The following is a 20060-nucleotide window of genomic DNA, read 5'->3' on the forward strand; positions in this document are numbered from 1 at the left end:
ACATGGATGTATTAATTTCTCAAAACTCACCAAAATGTATGGGTAAAATGGGTATATTTTGTCTCATGTAAACTGTACCTCATTAAAGTTGATTTTTTAAAATGGAGGGGAAATAAGAGGCATTGCCGATATAATCAGGTTTAAATTTATAGTTCAAATTTTGGTCCTGGTTCTCTGAGACTATCTTGGTCATTTTTGACTGAACTGGGATTGTCAAAAATGTCCTCACCTTCATCTCTCCAAATAAAACTTTCGTAGGTAAATTTATATTATTTAGACAGCTAGTTAATGCTTTACAATTGTATTGTATGTTGACACTTAAAATCTCAGTCTCTTTCAGTGGTTCTGTGAGTGAGGCTGAAGTGAGATGGTGGGTGTTCACTGCGGCCTTCAGAACGCTGGCTGTAAACACGTGTGCACAGATAACTGCTACTCAGAGAATTAGAACCAAAACATTTTTTATAATGACCACTGTTAAATACAGCCTAATGTTTTATTCTTCAGCCCACCTCTCAGCTTTATAGAAAAAAACTTTAGGCATAAAAATAGCACTCTATAATTAAAAAAAAAATTCCTTGCTGGTCTTTTGGATTTTGGGTTCTCAATAAATGTGAGTTTTCTACTAAGCCTCTCTAGACCACTAAGGCCTAAAGTGATGCTTCATTCTCTCCGCTCTTAGAGAAATTACGGGGTGTATTGCTTATTTGAAAATTTAACTCTTCCATGTTTACAAACCCTCTTTTCAATGGGATGATCTTCAGCTCCTCGACACCCCAGTATATGGCTAAGTATTTGTTGGTATAATTTTGTTGTACTGATTTATTGAATTTGAGGGATTTATTCAGATTCTTTGTTTATAGGGTTTTCATTACACATCAAAATAAGCTTATGTGTGTAGTAATTGCATAGAAATGTTGTAGGTATTCAGAGTGGTGTTGCTCAATCATGCCATTTAATTTACAGAGCTTGGCTGCAGTAATTTTCCTGAGTGGATGATGTAGAGGAGAAGGCATTAGCTGAGGAGCGGGAGACCTGGATTCCAGAGTGAGCAGTAACAGGCCGAGTCTGGTTTTACAAAGCAGGTACTGTACATGCTCCTTGCCTCCTTGAGAGCAAGGCTCTGAGCTAAGTACCAGGGGCCTCTTTCTCAGTGGAGGTTCCTTAAAGGAATTGAGCTTTGTTTCCTGGGTTTGAGGTATATTCTTTTTTACACTCCCTTTGTACACCAAATAGAGTTAGTTTTTGTTATCCTTTGGAACATATTTTTCAATGGGGAAGACCATAGTTTGCATTTTGGAGACATTACCATTTAAGATGTTTTAATAGGCCGGGTGTGGTGGCTCATGCCTGTAATCGTTGCACTCTGGGAGGCAGAGGTGGGAAGATTGCTTGAGCTCAGGAGTTCAAGACCAGCCTGAGCAAGAGTGAGACCATATCTACTAAAAATAGAAAAGTTAACCTGGTATGGTGGTGCACACCTGTAGTCCCAGCTACTTGGGAGGCTGAGGCAGGAGGATAGCTTGAGCCCAGGAGTATGAGGTTGCTATCAGCTAGGCTGACGCCACGGCACTCTAGCCCAGGTGACAGAGTGAGACTCCATCTCAAAAACAAAGATGTTTTAATAATTAAAAGGCACAGGTAAACTGTACATACAGTTTCCTCACTTTCAGCTACTCAGAGTACAGCGCTTGGGGAGGGGAAGGGAGAAAGAAGAAAGGTCAATGAGATGGCACAGCCCTCCACAGGCCCTAAGCTACTGGACAGAAGGCCTCTTAGCTTAAATGGCAGCATAGCTAATATAATTTTACAGTAACTCAAATAAAATGGAGAGTAACACATTCAGTGCCCAAAGGCAAGAAACTGAACCAGTTGATGCCTTTTAGTCTAAGAACTAGGACTCTGTACAGAATGCCAAATTTCCAGGCTGCACTTTCCCTGCCTTGTATTTGTCTCCTGGTCTTACAGCCATGGAGGAGCTGTCCTCCTGCCTGGGTTCTGTTCTAACACGAGCATGGACTCTAGTCTCCAACCCTTCCTTGTTTCAGCAGACCACAATGGTTTAGACAAAGATTAGTAGGGGGAAAAGCTTTTGAGGTAAAAGGATTTAGCTAGGCTATTCATGTTTGGAGATAGGAAATGCATTATTGCCTTTTTGGAAAAGATAGATTCAAAGTTAAAAAGAAAAAAAGAAAACAAAGGAAAATAAAAGCAACGAAGTTATGCATTTCAAGATAAGCATTGTTAACAGTGTACCTATTTGTGACTATCCCTAAAAACACTTCTTTGTGCATGTATATTCATATGGATATAGTTTTCCATAAACGTGATCAAATGATACATTCAGTTTTGTAATCTGCCTTTTCTCTCAACAATAGTCCATGGCTTGCTTTCTGTAACAACAAATATAGACGTATATCCTTATCTTCATGGAATTCCACTGTATTCCAACATATGTAACTAGTTATGAGAACTTAGGTGGCATTGTTTTTCACAATTATAAATTAAGTGGCAATTTTTAGCATATTTTGCCCAACTAACCTAACATCTATGAATATTAATATTCTTTTCAAATTTATTTTAATAAGTAATGCAGATTTTTGAGTGGAAAAACCTGTTAGCAAGAGTGGAACTATTTTTACTTCCTAAGAAGTCCATTCTTTTTTCTATTCCATTCACAACGCTGCAATGTGCATGTTCAGGGTATGTTAGGTAGGTAATCTAAGTCCCATTCTTCTCTTCTGTCTAGCACTTTATACATACAAGGAAAAGTTGTGAGGAGGTTGCGGCTGAGCGGAACAGAGCCTTTCCTATGCTGATTTTACTGTTTTTCTACCTGATTCTCCGTGTACCTGGTGCACCCTCTCCCCCATTTTCCTCCAAGTGCCCAAGGCCCCCCATGGTGGCTCCTGGCTGGACCCACTTCCAGAGCAGGTCTTGTTCTCTCAGTGGTCCGTTCTCTGTAGCTCCTCAGAGCTTATTGAGTGAAGGAGTGAGGCTTATAGATGCGGCCACCTGGTGTTTTTCCGTTCCTTGAGTGCCTGAGAGGTGCCCCATCTGGCTAATCAGGTACACTAGCTGGCATTGTGCGAGCGTACACACTAGAGAACTGTAACATTCTGATGTGTGACTATTCCAAACGTCACTTATCAAAGACAAGATGTGATTTTAAGGCCTTAGTCCCCAAGGAATGGTCAACTTGGAATTCTGGGCACCCTGTTAGGCAGTGATGCTATGGAATTGATCTCATTTTCAAACAGAAGACCCCAAATCCCTGGAACTGATACTAAAATACGTAAAAGCAGAGCTGGGGTAAAGGCAGAGATAGGGATTTTTACTTCTTTCTTTATATCCCCATTGTTTTTCTTAGCATTTATTACACAGCGACCCTTCGACGTTCATTAAAATTTAGCATCATATATTTTGCCAAGGTAAAGTCCCCAGGAAATGCAGAAGGATAATAATTAAGCAACAGAAGAAGTCTTTGTGAGGCCTGTAACAGTCATGTCTCAGACTCTTGAGGGGCCTGGTGCAAGGGGGTATTATATCACAGAGAAACCAGTGCAGGTATAAACAACTATAATTTCACCTAATGGGCAAAACAAAAAATAGGAGTGTTGACAGGATCCACTGAAATAATTTGGAGCTTGGAAAAAGGACAAGATGCTGAAGAGTTATCAGGGCTGGATTTAGACTACTGTGACATACCTAGGCTGTTAGGAGCAATGGAAACTTATCCAACTATAGATCAGAGAATGGCCAAAAGTTCTCTAAGTTTGGAGTGTCAATAAGGAAACAAGGCTGGGTGCGATGGCTCACACCTGTAATCCTAGCACTCTGGGAGGCCGAGGCAGGAGGCTCACTTGAGGCCATGAGTGGGAAACCAGCCAGAGCAAGAGTGAGTCTACAAAAACAGAAAAATTAGCTAGGTGTGGTGGTGCACGCCTGCAGTCCCAAGCTACTTGGGAGGCTGAGGCAGGGCCACAGAGCGAGACCCTGTATCAAAAAAAAAAAAAAAAAGAAACAATTATTTGTGTAAAATGATACAAACTTTCTAATATTTATCAAGAGACTTAAATATGTTCCTTTCTGGTCAAAATAACCTGGAAATTCCAATTCTAATAATTCATTTTATGGAAATAAGCAGATGCATATAAAATTGCTCATCTTAGTATTTAGTATACTGAAAAAGAAACAAATGAAATGTCCATTAGTCCATTTACTGGGGAATGGTTAAATAAATTATGGTACATCTAATAAATATTTTGCAGTCATTATAAGCAGTTTTTTTAAAAAACCATTAACTGGCATGGGAAAATATTTATTTATTTAGATAAAATCCATGTGAGTTTGTGGGCTCTAGTATGAGGGACAGAGAAACAGCAGGGCTTGTGCTGGGCCTTGAAGGTTAAGTTGGATTATAAACAGGCAGGGGTGGGGAGGAAGAGGGTGCTCAGGGGACAAGGAGGTCACAGGGGTAGCGCGAGAGGCCGCACAGAAGACACTGAGGGAGCTGGAAGCATGTCTGATCACTGGGGAGAAGGCAGACTTGAGTGCCAGGCAGTGGGCTGGGTGTTTATTCTGGAAACGATGAGAAGCTAGTGGCAGATTTTAAGCAGGGGAGTGACAGGACTGCAATCTATTTCGCTGCTCACAGGGTCCCCAAGGGCTATTTTAATGCTGAATTATAGCTGCTGTGCGTTTTCAGTTCCTTGGAAGTTACTAACATAAAGCAGAGAGACACGTAAGTTAACACAACTTGTTTTACTTATAAAATACTGTCGGGTTTTGTCGTGTTGGGAACAGGATCTGAACTGAGCCCAGTGACCTAAGATCAAAGTATGTAAAAGTGCCGGGTGTGGAGGAGACGTCCAATAAGTCCTTTCCCAACACCAGCCACCTTGGACTAGAAAGACTTCTTACCTGTGCTTCTGAGGGTATAAGGTGGCAGGAATCACCTTCCCATCCAATTTCCGGATAGTCACGAGGAGAGGCTCTGGAAGGAACCAATTTTCTGGGCCAGGTGGATCTTCAGCATATGCACCAGGGTATATCACGGAGTCTCCTGCTCCCAGGAGCCCTTGGCTACAGTTCTGGGAAGACTGAAGGAGTGCTGTGTTAAAGTCATACATCAGACAATTCTTTTAATGTCCACGGGGACTAGTTTGTCTTTTGATGAACAATTTCCTTTTGCTACCTAAATGTTACCTGGGCTCCAGAGCCTGCCTGCTGCATCCTTCCTGTCTATCCTGGAACCTGCTACGGGGAACCCAGTACATATGACTGCCCTACAGGTCTCTGTCAGCGTCCCTATTACCTGGGGGCCAATCAGAGAAACTGTCAACATGAATACATAAAACTCTCACCAAAGAATATCATCAAATCCTGGCCCAGATCAGGACTTGGGAATTCAAAATTATGGTGGCTTATACTACCTGGTTTATTTCTCTCATGTAAAAGAAGCTTACACAGATGTTATCTTAGTTCATGCCTCCCACCTTCAAGGTCATCTGGTATGCAAAAGTGGATGTTAGAATTCCAGCCATAGTGTCCATATTCCAAGAAGCAGAAAACATGAAGCTTTTTTAGAGAGCTTTCCTGGAAGCTTCCACTCACATCTCATTGGCCAGACTTAGCTGGTGGCCAACTGTCATCTTTGAGCTGGGCATTTTGTTGTTCTTCACAAAATAGTGGGCCTTGTAACTAAGGGAGATGGGAGAACAGACTTTGGGTAAGGAAGTAGCAGCCTCTCCCACGCTGACCTACGTCTGACCCTGCTAGATGCTGGACTTTGACTTATATCCTTATATCCCAAGTATATCCTAGTGCTCAGGGATCACATATACATATTCCGTTTCTATTCTTGGTGAGCTCAGAAGGATAAAAAATTAAAAAATTAGCCAGACGTGTTGCATGTCTGCAATCCCAGCTACTTGGGAGAATAAGGCAGGAGGATTGCTTGAGCCTAGGAGTTTGACATTTCAGTGAGCTATGATGATGACATTGCACCCTAGCCCAGGCAACAGAGACAGTCTCAAAAAAAAAGAAAAAAAAAAGGTAGAATTTGGCAAAAGAGATGTTGGGCTTCTTAAGGCCATTTAGTCTTGGGATGGATTCTCAATGGTGAGGAAGATAAACCAGTTTCCAAATGGCCTTTTCCCAGATACCCAGAGCCTATGGGTGTCCCCTGCTTTCTCATGTATTCTATAAACAAAAATTTTAATTTTTTTAATATGCGGCACAAGTGCCATCTCCCCCACCCCCTATGCCAGCACCCTTCCCTGCTGAGCTGGAACATGACCTCAGAATCCTTCTTAACACAATGTCCCTGGCAGTTACCACCCTGGTCCAAAAGACTTGGCACTACTATTTAGGTCTATTAGCCATCCTTAATTTCTTGTGGGAATTTTCATTCTGACAGAGAATCCCTGGGTATAATTCTTTATTCCATGGGAATAAATCTCACATGGTGGAATTTTAGGTATATCCACAGGCGGTAAGTGCAGATATTTTAGGCAACAGGCTTGGCATTCTTCAGATTTCACCACTCAGTGGCTAGACATGTTCTAAACTTGTTCTTGTGTTTGTTTACTTTACTGGACTGTGAGTTTCTCAAGGGTGGGAACTGTATCTTATCTGCTTCTGTAGCCCCAAGGTGCCAGGCTCAGTACTCTCTCAAGAAACATGTTATCAATAAATGAATTGCCTGCATTGGTCAAGGTCAAGTAGCTATCAAAGTAAATACCTCCCCTGTAGCTGGTTACACTGTGGACTGCTTACCACTGAGGACTAAAGGGAGGTCTTCTTTGGAGAGGAGGCTGGTGACAGGAAGAGCATTGGTGGCACAACCGGTCTCGGTTATTCCATGACTGCCTTAGAAGTGTTTGAGTAACTGATATGGGAAACTGGTTACCAGGTGAAAGGGCAGCTATACCCTCAGTAGGTTCTTTTTCTGAGAAGCTACACATTTTCCTTCTTTTGACCAAAGGTCCAGGGCCTGGGCTAGCTTGGCTCAGTGTTTTCTGTGTTCTAGGAGCTGATTCAGGAGTTGTGCAAATGATTGATTCCTATTTCACAGATGTGAGTGTGGTTGATGTAAGACTGTAATTATGCTCCTGATTCAATTAAGGCAGCTTATTCTCGCTGATTTGTTTTTGTAAGTAGATCTACAAATCATATAAGTTAATACTAATATTGCTTATGTTTTAAATGTGGTGGTTCCCCAGTAAATTTTGTTAGGTAAAAAAAAAAAAAGCCACTACTGTTAAAAAATATGAAGAGCATGGACTTAAGCCAGTTCACCCAAGTTCCATATTTACTTCTTTAAAATGACCAAATACTTGAATAGTGATTATGGAGAACAATGAGGGAAAATAATTCCCAAATGATTCTTTCTGCTAAAAGAACAGGATGGGGCCGGGTGCAGTGGCTCATGCCTGTAATTTCAGAGCTTTGGGAGGCTAAGCTGGGAGGATCGCTTGAGGCCAGGAGTTTGAGACCAGCTTGGGCAACACAGTGACACCTGTTTCTACGAAAAAATTTAGGGCAACAGAGCCAGACCCTGAGTAGGGTGGATGTATATGAGTGGATCCAGGGTGATTTTTTTTTTTAACAAGGCTGAATGTTTTGGAGACAAGCCCTGGTTACAGTGCTCAATGCTCACCTCTCCCTTCCCCGACTCCCATTCTGGGCTAGATCCACACCCACTGAGGAACTGTCCCTGCGTTAGATTCCCAAGTGACACAGTGCTGGAGATACTGTGATCAGATGCACAAGCTTTGCCTGTCTTCTTACTCTGGGCAGGAGGGCTGAGCCCCACAGAAATAACAAGGCTCCCTTACCCCTTTACCTCTCTTCTTAAAGTCAGAACTAGGCCTAAGCAGTCAGCTCCCAGCTTCCTTCAGAGAACAGAAAAGAGCAAAGGCGAGAAGCAACATTAGAGTCTTTTCCACCCACAGAGTCCTGGAGGTGGGGGTGGGAAGCCGGGATAGGTCAGCTGAGAGGGAACCTCTTGGACTTTGGAATAAGAACCAGGTTCAATCCTGTTAGGCCATTTCTCAGTATTTTGACCTTGGCTAGGTTTTCTTAAGAGTTAAAGCGTCTCTATTTACAAAAAGGGGGCAACAGCGTAGACTTAGATGTGCAAAATACCTAGTACAGTGCATGGCATCTAGCAGGTGTGCAACAGATGAGACGCCTTTCATTGTCATCACTTTGGCATCACACTGCCTCTGCTCGGAGTTGGTTATTATTCTGTAATTTTTCCTAGCATGTCACTGTGTGTCAGGTGGAGGAGTTTCTGCCTGGAGGATGTGTGTGTGTGTGTGTGTGCGCGTGTGTGTATTGGGGGGGGGCTGGCACACAGGTAAATCACTAGCAAGGCTTTAGCACCTCTCTTTCCCCTCCAAGCCTGTTGACCAAAAGCCACACTCCTGAATAAGTTCAAATGGGTGCATTCCTAAGAATATGTGGGAATGTCACAGAAGGGGTGGGGAATGGTGGTGATGGAGGGACAGAAAACTCCCCACAGACCAGTGGCTATACCACCCTTTGGTAAGGGTTCGTGGCCACCTGGACCCCTATTCATGTCTTCCCCCAGTTCCAGCTGCCCTTCCCCGTTAACACTGCCCAGTGACCTGCCTGGATGGGGAGCGTGTGGCCAGCCACATCGTCACCTAAGTGCCATTTGGTCTCTCTCCTCTTAAGCCCTTCAAACTGTAACATGAATATAAATATTATAAATTTAATGATTACATAAAAATTGCTTAACATGCCTGAGTGCATATGCCATACACATATGGTTCAAAGACTGGGTCCTTCCATTCATATATGCCCCAAATTACACAGCGGCAATCAGAACAGACAATAGCAGACCTCCTCTCCCAGTGTTCAGCCATCTGACCCACACGCTAGAGCCCAGAAAAATCTGAATGTACATGTTCACTGACTCGCAGGTATGCCCCGATCAAACCTTCCTGCGAAGCAAGAAGGTCAACAACACGGCCTTAATAAACAGCATTATTTTGCCTTGTTGCTTTCTACCCACTCTCTCAGGGGCTGCAATTCTTTAGAACTTCCCTTTTACATTTCCTTCCCAATCTGGTCAGCATCATCACTTTGCAGCCATTGAGTTTCTAGGGACACCAGCCCCTTATTCTAACAAATGGCACCAATACAGTTCAGAGTATGCAGCTTTCTTTATATGGACTAACAAATGTATAAACATTACTGTGAGTGAAAGGGGCAGCACAGGTTGAAAAAAATGACTAGATGTAGAGGATTACATGAAATGTTTATAAAGCCTTTGACAAGATGTCCACACATTGCTGATGCTAGATAAATAACCAAATCCCTTACTCCTCTTTTTTTTAGAACCTGGATCTGTCATTAATTAGTGCTAAGACCTGGGCAAATCAAGGCATTTCATTTCTCTGGGCCTCGGTTCCCTCATATATGAAATTAAGAGAGTTGTACCAGTTTTTAGTGATTTTTTTTCCTGTTAAAAACATTCCTCCACCCTCCCCCCCCAGCTTCTCCTCAGGACTCCTTCATAGACTGGAAAAAGGGTTAGGAAGGTTGTTTCTGCCACTTTATATTTTTCCCCAACAAAGGCAAGAAGCAACATCTTTCCAGTCGGGACGGTTGGCGCCGGAGACACTGAGCAGGGACAGGAACCAACATTTACTGGACGTCTCCCCTGCACCAGGCACTTTCATGCGAGGGCTGTCCGGAAAGTATCCAGCCATGTATTGATAATAGGAAAAATGCTATCAACAGTGGCTGGATACTTCCCGGACAGCCCCAGTACACCTCGATCGTGGCCCACCAGCCTCAGTTCAGATCCTGCTCCGAACACGTCGAAAGCCGGCAGCCTTATAAAACCAAACAAGGAGAGTTGACGTGTTGCGTTAACTTCTCTCGACCTCACATTAGCCTCCAAGGATCTCAAACCACACTGCAGCTACTTCGACATTAAAATAGCCCTAGAGCCCCCCCAAAATTTACTGCAGGGCTTAAAACAAGGTCACCTCACAATAGAATAAAGAACTCCCAAGTTAAGGCCCGGCTTCTTTTAAACGCTAAAAAAAAAAAAAAGCAAGCCAGCCCCGGCCCAGAGAGGCAGGGGCAGCCTCAGCGCCCCCGGGGCCGCGTCCGTGTCCCCCACCCCGCGGCCCTCACCCCTCCGCGGGCCCCGGCACCGGCCGCAGCGGGGGCGCAGCGCCGCGGCGCACACCGCTCACCCCGGCGCTAGGCCCCGTCCTCTGCCGCCCGGGAGGAGGAGGAGGCGGAGACCAGGAGGGGAGGGCAGCGAGACAGCGGGCTCCCGGCGACGTCGCCGCGACCCCCGCCCGCGACAGGCGCGGCCCCCGGGAGCGACCCCACACCCGCGCGGCCGCGCCGCCCGGGACCTCCTCTCGGCCGCCTATCTGCTTCCAGGGCAGAGGGAAGAGGCGGCGACGGGGCGGGGCGGGGGCTGCGGCGAGGGCGGGCGCCGACGGCGGGGGAGGGCGCGCGAGCATCCTCCGGCCGCACCGCGCCTCGCCTGGCCCCGGGGCCGCGCCCACGCCCGCCGCCCTCTCGCCCTCTCTGCCGGCCGGCGCCCACGCGCTTGTCTCCGGCTTGAACCGGAACCTCTTACAGAGGCCGCCGCCGCCGCCGGGGAACCGGGCGCCGACCGGGAAGCGCGGGGGGAGGCGGCCTGCGCGGCGCCGCCCGCCATGGCCGCGGCGGGGTGAGGTAGGCGCGGCGGCCGCAGTCGCGCCGACCCGAGCGCTCGTCTGCCGCGGACAGGCCCGCCGGGCCGGGGCGGTTTGCGCGCGGAGGCCGAGGGGGAGCCGGGGCCGCCGCCCGCTCGTCGCCGCCGCCGCCGCCGCCGCCCATGGCGAGGCCCCGCCGCCGCCGCCGCTGCTGACCCGGCGGCCGGCCGCGGCTTCCGCCCCATCCCGCGGCGGCGGGCGGGCGGGCCTCCCCTCCACGCCCCCGCCGCCCGCGCCCCGCGCCCGCCCGCGGCCCGAGCCCGGGGACCGGGAGGAAGGCGAGAGCAGCTGGAGTCGGGGGGCCGCCGAAGATGGGGAACACTACCTCGTGCTGCGTGTCGTCCAGCCCCAAGCTCCGGAGGAATGCCCACTCCCGGCTGGAGTCCTACCGGCCTGACACGGACCTAAGCCGCGAGGACACGGGCTGCAACCTGCAGCACATCAGCGACCGGGAGAACATCGACGGTGAGCGCGGGCGGGGCTCCCTCCCCGCACCCCCGCCCCCGCCCGCGACCCCGGGCTCCAGCTGCACGCAGCGGGCCGGGCTGCTCCTGCTTTCTCAGCAGGTCTCCGTAACCGGCGCCTAACGGAGTCTCCCTCCGCGTAACCCCGGCGCCTCTCAGCCTCCAAGCGGCCCCCTCGCTTGTACCCCGGAGTGAGCGGCCGCGGAAACTTTGAGGGCTGGGGCTCGGGGGAGCACCGCGGGGCCGGGGGCAGGGGTGTGCGCTCCCGGGTGTCAGGGTGACATGAGCCGGCCCGTAGGTGAGCGGCCAGTGCTGGGCGGGGGCGGTCCGGGAGCCCGGGGTTCCCAGGCACTGCCTGCGTGCGACCAGAAGCCAAGTTGTGCACGAGAAGGCTGAGAGCGTTTGTCCTTTAAAAAGCAAAGGGAATGGATGAGCCTTGGCAGAAATGAGGAGCGAATTCCCATTTTGGAATCTCGGTGTCTACCTGGAGTTGGAGAACCGGGTTAGCCTGAGTCAGTTCCCTGGAACCTTACAAATGGACCACACTTGGCTGTCCCCCCACTCCCATTTTCCTTAAGAAGTAAAAAAAAAAAAAAGAATTTTGGAATTTTGGGGGTGGCGGTTGCAGGGTTAGAATGAAATAGTTTCTCCTGAGAATGCTTTTAAAAGATTATCAGATAGCTTTGGGTTAAGTCACTCAGACCCAGTTTTTTGCATGGGCCTGAATTGCAGTCCTGTGAAATTTCTGATTGATCTGGGTGACTTTGGGTTTGAACTAGAGTTTGTTTAAAAAAAAAAAGTTAAAGGACTGATTACTGCATCTAGTAATGTTTTATTTTATTGGTTTTGCAGTATCTTTAATAGCACTATTTTATCAGCTCTGTGGCCTAACAGTAGCTACAGAGGGGTATTTATGCATCATACTTAAAATACAGTTTACGTAATTTTCAACTTAAAAAGATTTGAAATTGAAAATATATTTTTGTGGCAACTTGATTTTTCTTTTTTTAATGCATACATCTTCTCACAGTCTAGCTGAACTAATCTGAAAAAATTTTTTGTGTGAATGAATTGACAAAACTCTTAATTCATTCTTGTCATCTTTAGGTTGGAGCATTCCCTCTAATGTGGAAAGCCATATTTAAACTCTGCTAAGGGAAAGAATTTTCTCATTGTTTGGCTTCCTTTAATTTCTTCTAAATGGTAATTTCATCTTTTTAGGACAGTGGCTTTATTAAGTGAGTACCATATATAAAGGGACTAACACAACATTTGGTTTATTGTAGGCGCTTAGTAAATTATGGTTCTATATGACGTTTCTAGTGCTGTTATTTTAGACTTCCTTTATCTTAACCTACACTCGATGTCTTTGAACTACAGCCATACTTTATTTTTAAATTTACACATATAAAAGCATCTAGAATGATATTAAAGCCAGATCTGGCTTGATCACTGCCATAGGTCCAAGCATCTGAAAGAAATGTCTACCATATAATATTCAGTAAGTATGGTATTTTAAAGGGATGAATAAATATTTTATTATAGAAAGCCATTGGTCAGTACTGTACAATGTTGACAGGCAAAAACATTTGGAAGTATTTTCTCCTTTACATTGTACACTAATATCTGATGGAGGCTATCTGTTTTAAATGTTGGATCAAAAAAAAAAAGGAAAAATAAAAACAGAGAAGATTCACATTTCTTAGAACCAGGCTACATACTATTATTATAGACTGTAGTAAGGAAACAGAGGTGGGGAAGAAAGTAATTGTAACCAGCTATTTGACACTAAGGCATAGAAGGATTTTGCCAGAATATAGTAGTTTTTGTTCCTTCGCTTGAAAGAAATCTAAGTTTCAGTAATGAAGTATTTTTGAGAGAACATTTGGAGGACTACCACCTCTTATTTTGCAGATTCAGGATAGTTTGAGAGAGTATAGGGCAGGTTAAGAGGATTTCTAGTCTAGCCTGTAGTGTCCTCTCACTCCAGAACCCAGTTCATGTGATGATGCCAGTTTAAACCCAGAAATACGAATTCACCATTTAAACAGTGTTCTCTCTGTCTCCCAGATTCAAAAAATAATACTTCTAGGATTTATCTAACCAGTAGTTCTCAACATTGGTTTCAGTGAGAACAGAAATCTAGGGTCGGGTGTTGATGTTAATGTGTATATTTAGAGCTCTCCAGGGCGATTCTAAGATGCAGCTAGGCTTGGGAATCGCTGGCTGGGTAAATCCTGATGTTCAGGGACGTTTTTGGTAGAAATTGATCCAGTATCAGAGACTGGGAGAAGAGAACAGATTTGTTTAAGTTAAATAGTGTGCATAAGGTCTGTCCAGAAAGCATCCAGCCATGCAGTATGAAAAATGTGTTGACAGTGGCTGGATACTTTCCGGACAGACCTCGTATATATCTGTATATATTTGAACTTCTGAGTTATATTGATTGTCAGATTATTAGCAAACGTTTTAAGATACATCTTAAGAATTCTTGATTCTAGTATATATCAAAAGCTAAATCGCTCAAGTACCATGTTTCTTATAGCTTGAAAAATGTCCCAGGCAACGAGTATTGAAAGGTTCAGAGAAGTTTCTGGGTCTTCTCTGATAGGTGAGCTGCTTTAAATCACAGAGATATGATGTATGTATACATGTTTTCTCCATCCTACTCCCAAACACACAAAGGGGTAATATTTGTCCTGTAGAATTTCAGTGACAATTTCACTGTGAATTTAGACTTCTATGATAGATACCTACTGGCAACTTAACGTGTCTTTGTACTCACTGTGTCTTAGTATATACTTAGTGTATAACCTACTCTTAGGTTATTCATATTTTACTCATCTGCTCCCTAGGTATTGTTTCTCATAAAAATCATTCAGAGATTGAGAAATAACATCAACACGTAACAATGATGACGGTAACAATTGCAGCCCATATATATTGCTTACTCTGAGCCAGCTGCTGCTCTCAGTGCTTGGCTTCCATTCATTCATTTACAACACATGATAGCCCTGTAGGTGATATTATCCTTACTTTAAGACAACAAAATGAAGCACTGAGAAGAGAAATGACTTGCCCAAAGTCACACAGCCAATAAAGGGCAAATGGAAACTTTCCATCATTGCTCGACTAGCGGTCAAACATTAACTAGTCCGAGTTGCCTTCTGGGATAGGGTGTCTGTTGTCATTGCAGTCATATTCATAGTCTCTCAAAGAAGCTTCATCTGTCAGTAACAGTCATTCAGTCTAGACTTCCATGATTAGATTATTTCTGTGGGAGGAGAAAGGGAGGGATGGACTAAAGAGAATTTAAAATGTGATGAGAACTAATAAATCAGGATACTTGTAACAGCTGTACCATAGTGTCAGTTTGGGGTTTTGCTTCAAAATGATTGATGGCAACTTTATTCTTTGCAGCTTACCCGTCATCCTTGACAGCTTGGTTTCTCCCGCGTTCTGTATCTTACCTGTTAGGAAAGCTTGGCTCTCTGCCTTCAAAATATATCCAGAATCTGACCACTCTCAAAACCTCTCCTGCTGCTCTTCTGAAGATCTAAGCAGCTGTCATCTCTGCCGGCCCACCTGGTCTCCCTGCTTTCACCCTTGCCCGCTCCCGCCTGTTCTCAACACAGCAGCCCCAGCTGAGATCCTTTTAAAAACTTTAACACATCATTCCTCCACTCAAAAACTGCAGCGATTCCTAATTGCACATTGATAAAAGGCATTTCCTCACAGTGGACTGCAGGGCCCTGGGTGATCTGCCTGCCCTCCTCAACTCACAGACTCGCTTGCTCATTTCTGTCACACTGGCCTCCTTCCCTGCTCTTCCTGGAACGTGCAAGACATGGTCCCATCCTGGGGTCTTTGCTCTGTCCCTCTGCTGGAAATATTCTCGGTGTATCTTCTTGGCTAACTCGCTCCACCTCCAGTCATAGTTCAGGTCTCACTTTTTCAAGGAGGCCTTCCCAATCATCTCATTTAACACCCCTCCTGGCACCCACAAGCAGTCCTAGGGTGCAGTCTATCTGTGCTACTGTTTCTTTATTCCATATCCCCTTATGATGCCCTGGATAAGTATATACACATGTAATAACTGCTTCCACCTTCTGGCATGTAAATTGCAACAGGACATTACTGTTTTGTTCACTGAAGTAACCCAAGTACTTAGAACAGTGCCTGATTCCTTGAAGATACACTATAAATATTTGTTGAATTAATGTGTTGAGTGAAGCCAGCCATTTAAGGACATCTAAGTGAGAACATCACCCTGTGTATTTACTGGGTGAGGGGAAGCAGGAGGGAAGGAGAGAATGAAGAAGATTTGTCATAATGAAAGAAGATTGGCTGTGAAACTTTTTGGCTTTGTGTTTTAACCTGAGAAGTAGCAGGTAGGGTGAAGTCCTGAAAAATGAAACTTAAGAATGGTTTAAAAGCATAACAACAACAACAACAACAACAAAACCCACTCAAACTGAAAGGAAGCCCTGGCTAATGGAAATCGGTTTAACATTGTCTTTTTTCCTTTTCTCTTTCAATGGATGACTTTAGCTGTAGCCTTACCTCCTTAAGGATCAAAATGAGGTTCAAACACTTAATTAACGAAGAAGTAGTAGATGAACATATGCAATGATGAACATAGCCACTCATGTTGGTTTTCCTTTATTAAGTGTGAAATGTTTTACAGGAGATGCAGTAAACAGTATTTGGAGTCTCTACAGCCAGAGACAGTTACAGCCAAGTCTACAGCTTAGAGGTCATTGTAAGCAGCAAAGGAATAACCAGAAAAAGTACACTTGCTGTTAAAAGGGTGGGGAGACACAGGAGCAATTTAAAATCTAAGTACCTCTTGTAGTATGAGCTTACCTGGTAGCTCTGGGTTTCTTTGAGTATCTACAACCTATGTAATGTCATCTCTTTGGTGCTCTGTTTCTTGAGTCTTAGTCCCACATTAACCTCACCAGCCCCGGTGGGCAAAACATTCCTGTGAACTTTCTTTCCAGGCTAAGATTTATTAGCCTCGTTGCCTGCAAGGTGTGCGAAGACACTCCGACCAAGCATGGACTAGCTTCATATTAGTAAGCAGCATGGAAAGGTTCAGTTTAAAGATTTGCCAAGAGAGCCATTCTCCGCAGCACTGACAGTGACTCCATGACCTATTTTCTACTTACTTTTCCTATTTTCCTCTGTTGTTTAAAATCAGGGAGTTGTTTGTTCCCCCACCCACATTTTGTAGGTGAAAGACTGAATCTTAAAGGGGTACGTTCTCTTGCCCAGCTCATACAGATCATGGACACGGTAGTAGAATTTACTGTGTTAGCTTTGGGCCAAGAACTGTGCTAATTACTTGGCCTGTATTATCCTTCTTAGTCTTTACCTCTCTCTCCCCATTCTACAGGCAGAGAAATTGAGCCTTAAAAGTTAAGAAATCTGCTGAAGGTTCCACAGCTTGTTAGTGGCAGTTGGAATTTAGTCTTCTGTCACTTGCCTCCATGCCTCAACTGCCCTGTGACAGCTAATTAGGGAATGATCCATGTCTAGAATCTGAGCCTCCTGGTGCCTAGCTCAGCCCACTTTGTTGTATGAGAGATTCACAGCCATTGCCTACGTGCTTTTGCCTAGAAATACTTTGTGATTAGGATTTTTACTTTGCTGCCTGCTTTTTGCAGAAGAGTGAAGACTAAATAATTTTGTGGAATGGTAGATTTTCTCACCCTCTTCTACAACGCTGATTGTCTTGCTTTTACATTTCTGGCTAGAGGAAACTAATGCAAAGATTAAATTTATTCCTAGCCAGGAAAGGTAAGAGAACCACAAAGAAAAAAAAAAAATACCAAGAAGGCAGGGTATGTGAACAGCTTTGAAATTCGGTTTTAATGACACAGGGTCGGAGATTTAGCTCCAAGTGTGTCATGTTGGACTTACTTTAAGGCAACAGTGTTTGTTAGTTTTTATAAGAGGGCTATTGACAATCTCATACTTGTCATACTTCAGAGTCCGAATCCCTTCACGATTCCACGTTGAGGCAGGAAGGGTCAGTCCGCAGCAATGGCAGTTGGCACAAGCCCCCTCCTTCTGTCAGTGTCGTCTTCTGCAGCTGGAAGAAGGGAGAGAGCGAGCGCACTTTCCCTGCAGCACTTCTCATCGTCGTGAATGTTGAGTGGGTTATTGCTTGGCGTCTTGGTCAGGAGACCATTTCTTCTCTGCTCTGAGACCCAGCGTTGTTCTCGCCTATCTTTCCTGAAGAACGGAGGCGAGGCTGAGGGAGGGTCAACTGAGAGAGGGCTCTTGGCAGGGGCCGTGTGGGGCGTGCCCCTGGGCAGCGAGCAGCAGCCTGGTAATCGGAGGACCTGCATTCCAGGTGCAGCTGTGCTGGTGCTGTGGGGCCTCAGCCCTACTGAGCCTTGCTCTCCTCTTCCACTTAAAAAAAGTGCTTAAAAATACTGCCTCGACTTGCATGCTGAAGTACCTTTGTAAGGATCAAAATGAGGCCAAAATGCTTAATAAACCAAAAAGCACTGGATGAACATAAGCCATTATGAACATGGCACTCGTAATGATTTTCTTGTATAAAGATGAAGGGTGCTCCAAGATCTACAGGCAATTGTGTTTGGACTCTCCATAGCCAGAGAAGCTAGAGGCCCAAGGGGCTCATCCTAAGAAAGACATCAGCGCAGGACGCAGGGCAGTCCCGAAGCAGAGCTGGAATTTCAGAGCAGGGGAGCGCAAGGCTAGAGAGAGCTGTGTGACCTTTGAGGGGGAAGCTTGCTGGCTGTAGAAATACTACTTTTTCTAGCATTCATTGCTCTTCTAGGTTACATCTTTCCAAAATCTCAGAGTGATGCTGTGCAGGAGCAGTGGGATAAATATTTGAAAAAGCTTTCCCTGACTCTGGGGGAAAGCAGAGCCCACCCAGGCAGTCTGCTGACTGTGTCACAAGAGCCACATTCCTGGGCATGTCGGCTTGCACCCTTAGATGGAAGCTGAAGCCAGGGCTGCTGCTGCCTCTTTTTTTTTTTTTTTAATTCCTCAAAGGAAAGGGTTTTGAGGCATATGTAAATGTGGTTTCTTATATTAAAATACTGCTTGCAATAAAGGAGGGTTGGTGGACTGAGAAAAAATAGGCTCAAGCAGCCCAAGCAGGTTAGGGGGGCTGTTTGTGCCCATTTCTTTAGGAAAGAGTCTTGACTGGCTAGAGCCACAGGTGAGGGAGCTCAGAAGATACCCACCTCACCTTTCCTCTCCCTTCTCGGCTGCTTGGCTGCTTGGCTGCTTGTAGCTGTTGCTACGTTTCTCTTCCTTTACTTCTTCTAGGGCCTTTCTTTGCTGTCTGCCAGCCTGGAGAGATGTGTGTGCTAAAGCTAAAATTGAGCATGTCAGTCTGACAGCACACAGATGGCAGAACCCACAGACCCATGAGGTTTTGCCTGGGAAGTCCCTTGGTGACGCTGACGAGAGGTCATCTGAGAGGTTGGTCAACTCCAAACTATTGCCCTCTTAGCTGCTGTGTCACCTTCCTTGCCAGGAAGGTTGCTTTTCAAATACAGAAATGAAAAACCTTGGAATCTTTTTTCCTCACCTTTGTTAGAGTACCAGCATTCTATACATTAGTTTTGAGTTTGTATAGAAAGTTTTTTTGGTGGTTTTGTTTTCCAGTATGGCTTAAAAATGGTCTGAAGGGCAGTTTCATAACAGAAGTTCTAAAATGTTTGGGCAATGTTAAGATTTTTCTGGACAAAGTGTCTAGTCTCCCATGGTTATACTACTTGCATTAAAAATTATTTCAATCTGCTGGGCATGGTGGCTTGAGCCTGTAGTCCTGGCCCTATGGGAAGCTGAGGCAGGAAGATTGCCTGAGCCCAGGAGTTTGAGTCCAGCCTGGGCAACACAGACCCTATTTCTTTAAAAAAAGAAAACAGCAAAATTTATTTAAACCCAGTTCCATTACTCTATAGACCGATTACCTAGGATGTGTAATTTCAATTCCTGGTTCATTATTTTGTGACCTTTATTCCCTATTGGGGAATGTATAATGGGGCTTCATTGGGTGGATGCAAGGGGCTTGTTCAGCAGAGATGTACCCGCATCTGTAGACATGTCAGCTGGCTCCTGGTACCGAGAGAAATACAGCTGGGCACAGTAAAGAGAATTGTTAGCAACTACGATTACGTCTGTGCCAGTTTGCTTTGTGAGCCTTGCAGAAATCTTAGTTGGGTGGTGAAATGCAAGTCACTTCTATTTTGGACACCTCTGATTATAGACCTCTGATTATAGACCTCCTGACTCTGTGAGGGATGAATAGGAAGTACTCTGCGTGGGGGTTTATATGTTTCAAAACTGTGAATGTATTGCTTAAAACATTTTAGACGCAAGTTTTTTTCTTTGGATGGACGCTTCTGTTCTTGGCAAAAAGGAAAAAGGAGTTATTAAAAGTATTTTGTTTACATAATATTTGGTAAACTCCTTGTCTCACACTGCAAATTTAACACCAAGTAAAGGAATTAATGCATGGGTAGGATAAGAGGTCTATTTTTTGCTTCTGAAGAAAGGATTTCACTCTAAATTCGGAATTCTGTCCGTTAATGATTACACAATTTCAGGATTGTTTAATTGACTTTCAGCATTTTAAGTGAAATTATTGCTGTTCCAGTAAGTGTAATCATAATTGTCCTTTAAATTATCTCTGATTCTTATAGTAAGTTTTTTTTTTTTTTTCTTTTTTTGGAGATGGAGGCATCATCCTAACTCACAGCAACCTCAAACTCCTGGGCTCAAGCAATCCTACTGCCTCAGCCTCCCGAGTAGCTGGGACTACAGGCATGCGCCACCATGCCCAGCTACA

General features: G+C 45.0%; 1 protein-coding gene across 2 annotated transcripts in view; it reads left to right on the forward strand.

Moving 5' to 3' along the window:
• Nucleotides 1-11007: 11007 nt before the first annotated feature.
• Nucleotides 11008-20060, forward strand: part of CCNY (cyclin Y) — a 113371-nt gene continuing 104318 nt past the window's right edge. For both annotated transcript variants that reach the window (XM_069459006.1, XM_069459007.1), the window contains exon 1: nucleotides 11008-11219. In XM_069459006.1, the coding sequence (XP_069315107.1) occupies nucleotides 11066-11219 (154 nt within the window). In that variant the 5' untranslated portion in view covers nucleotides 11008-11065. The remainder of the gene's footprint in view (nucleotides 11220-20060) is intronic.

Source organism: Eulemur rufifrons, chromosome 25, assembly GCF_041146395.1.
Source record: "Eulemur rufifrons isolate Redbay chromosome 25, OSU_ERuf_1, whole genome shotgun sequence".
NCBI classification, from domain to species: domain Eukaryota; kingdom Metazoa; phylum Chordata; class Mammalia; order Primates; family Lemuridae; genus Eulemur; species Eulemur rufifrons.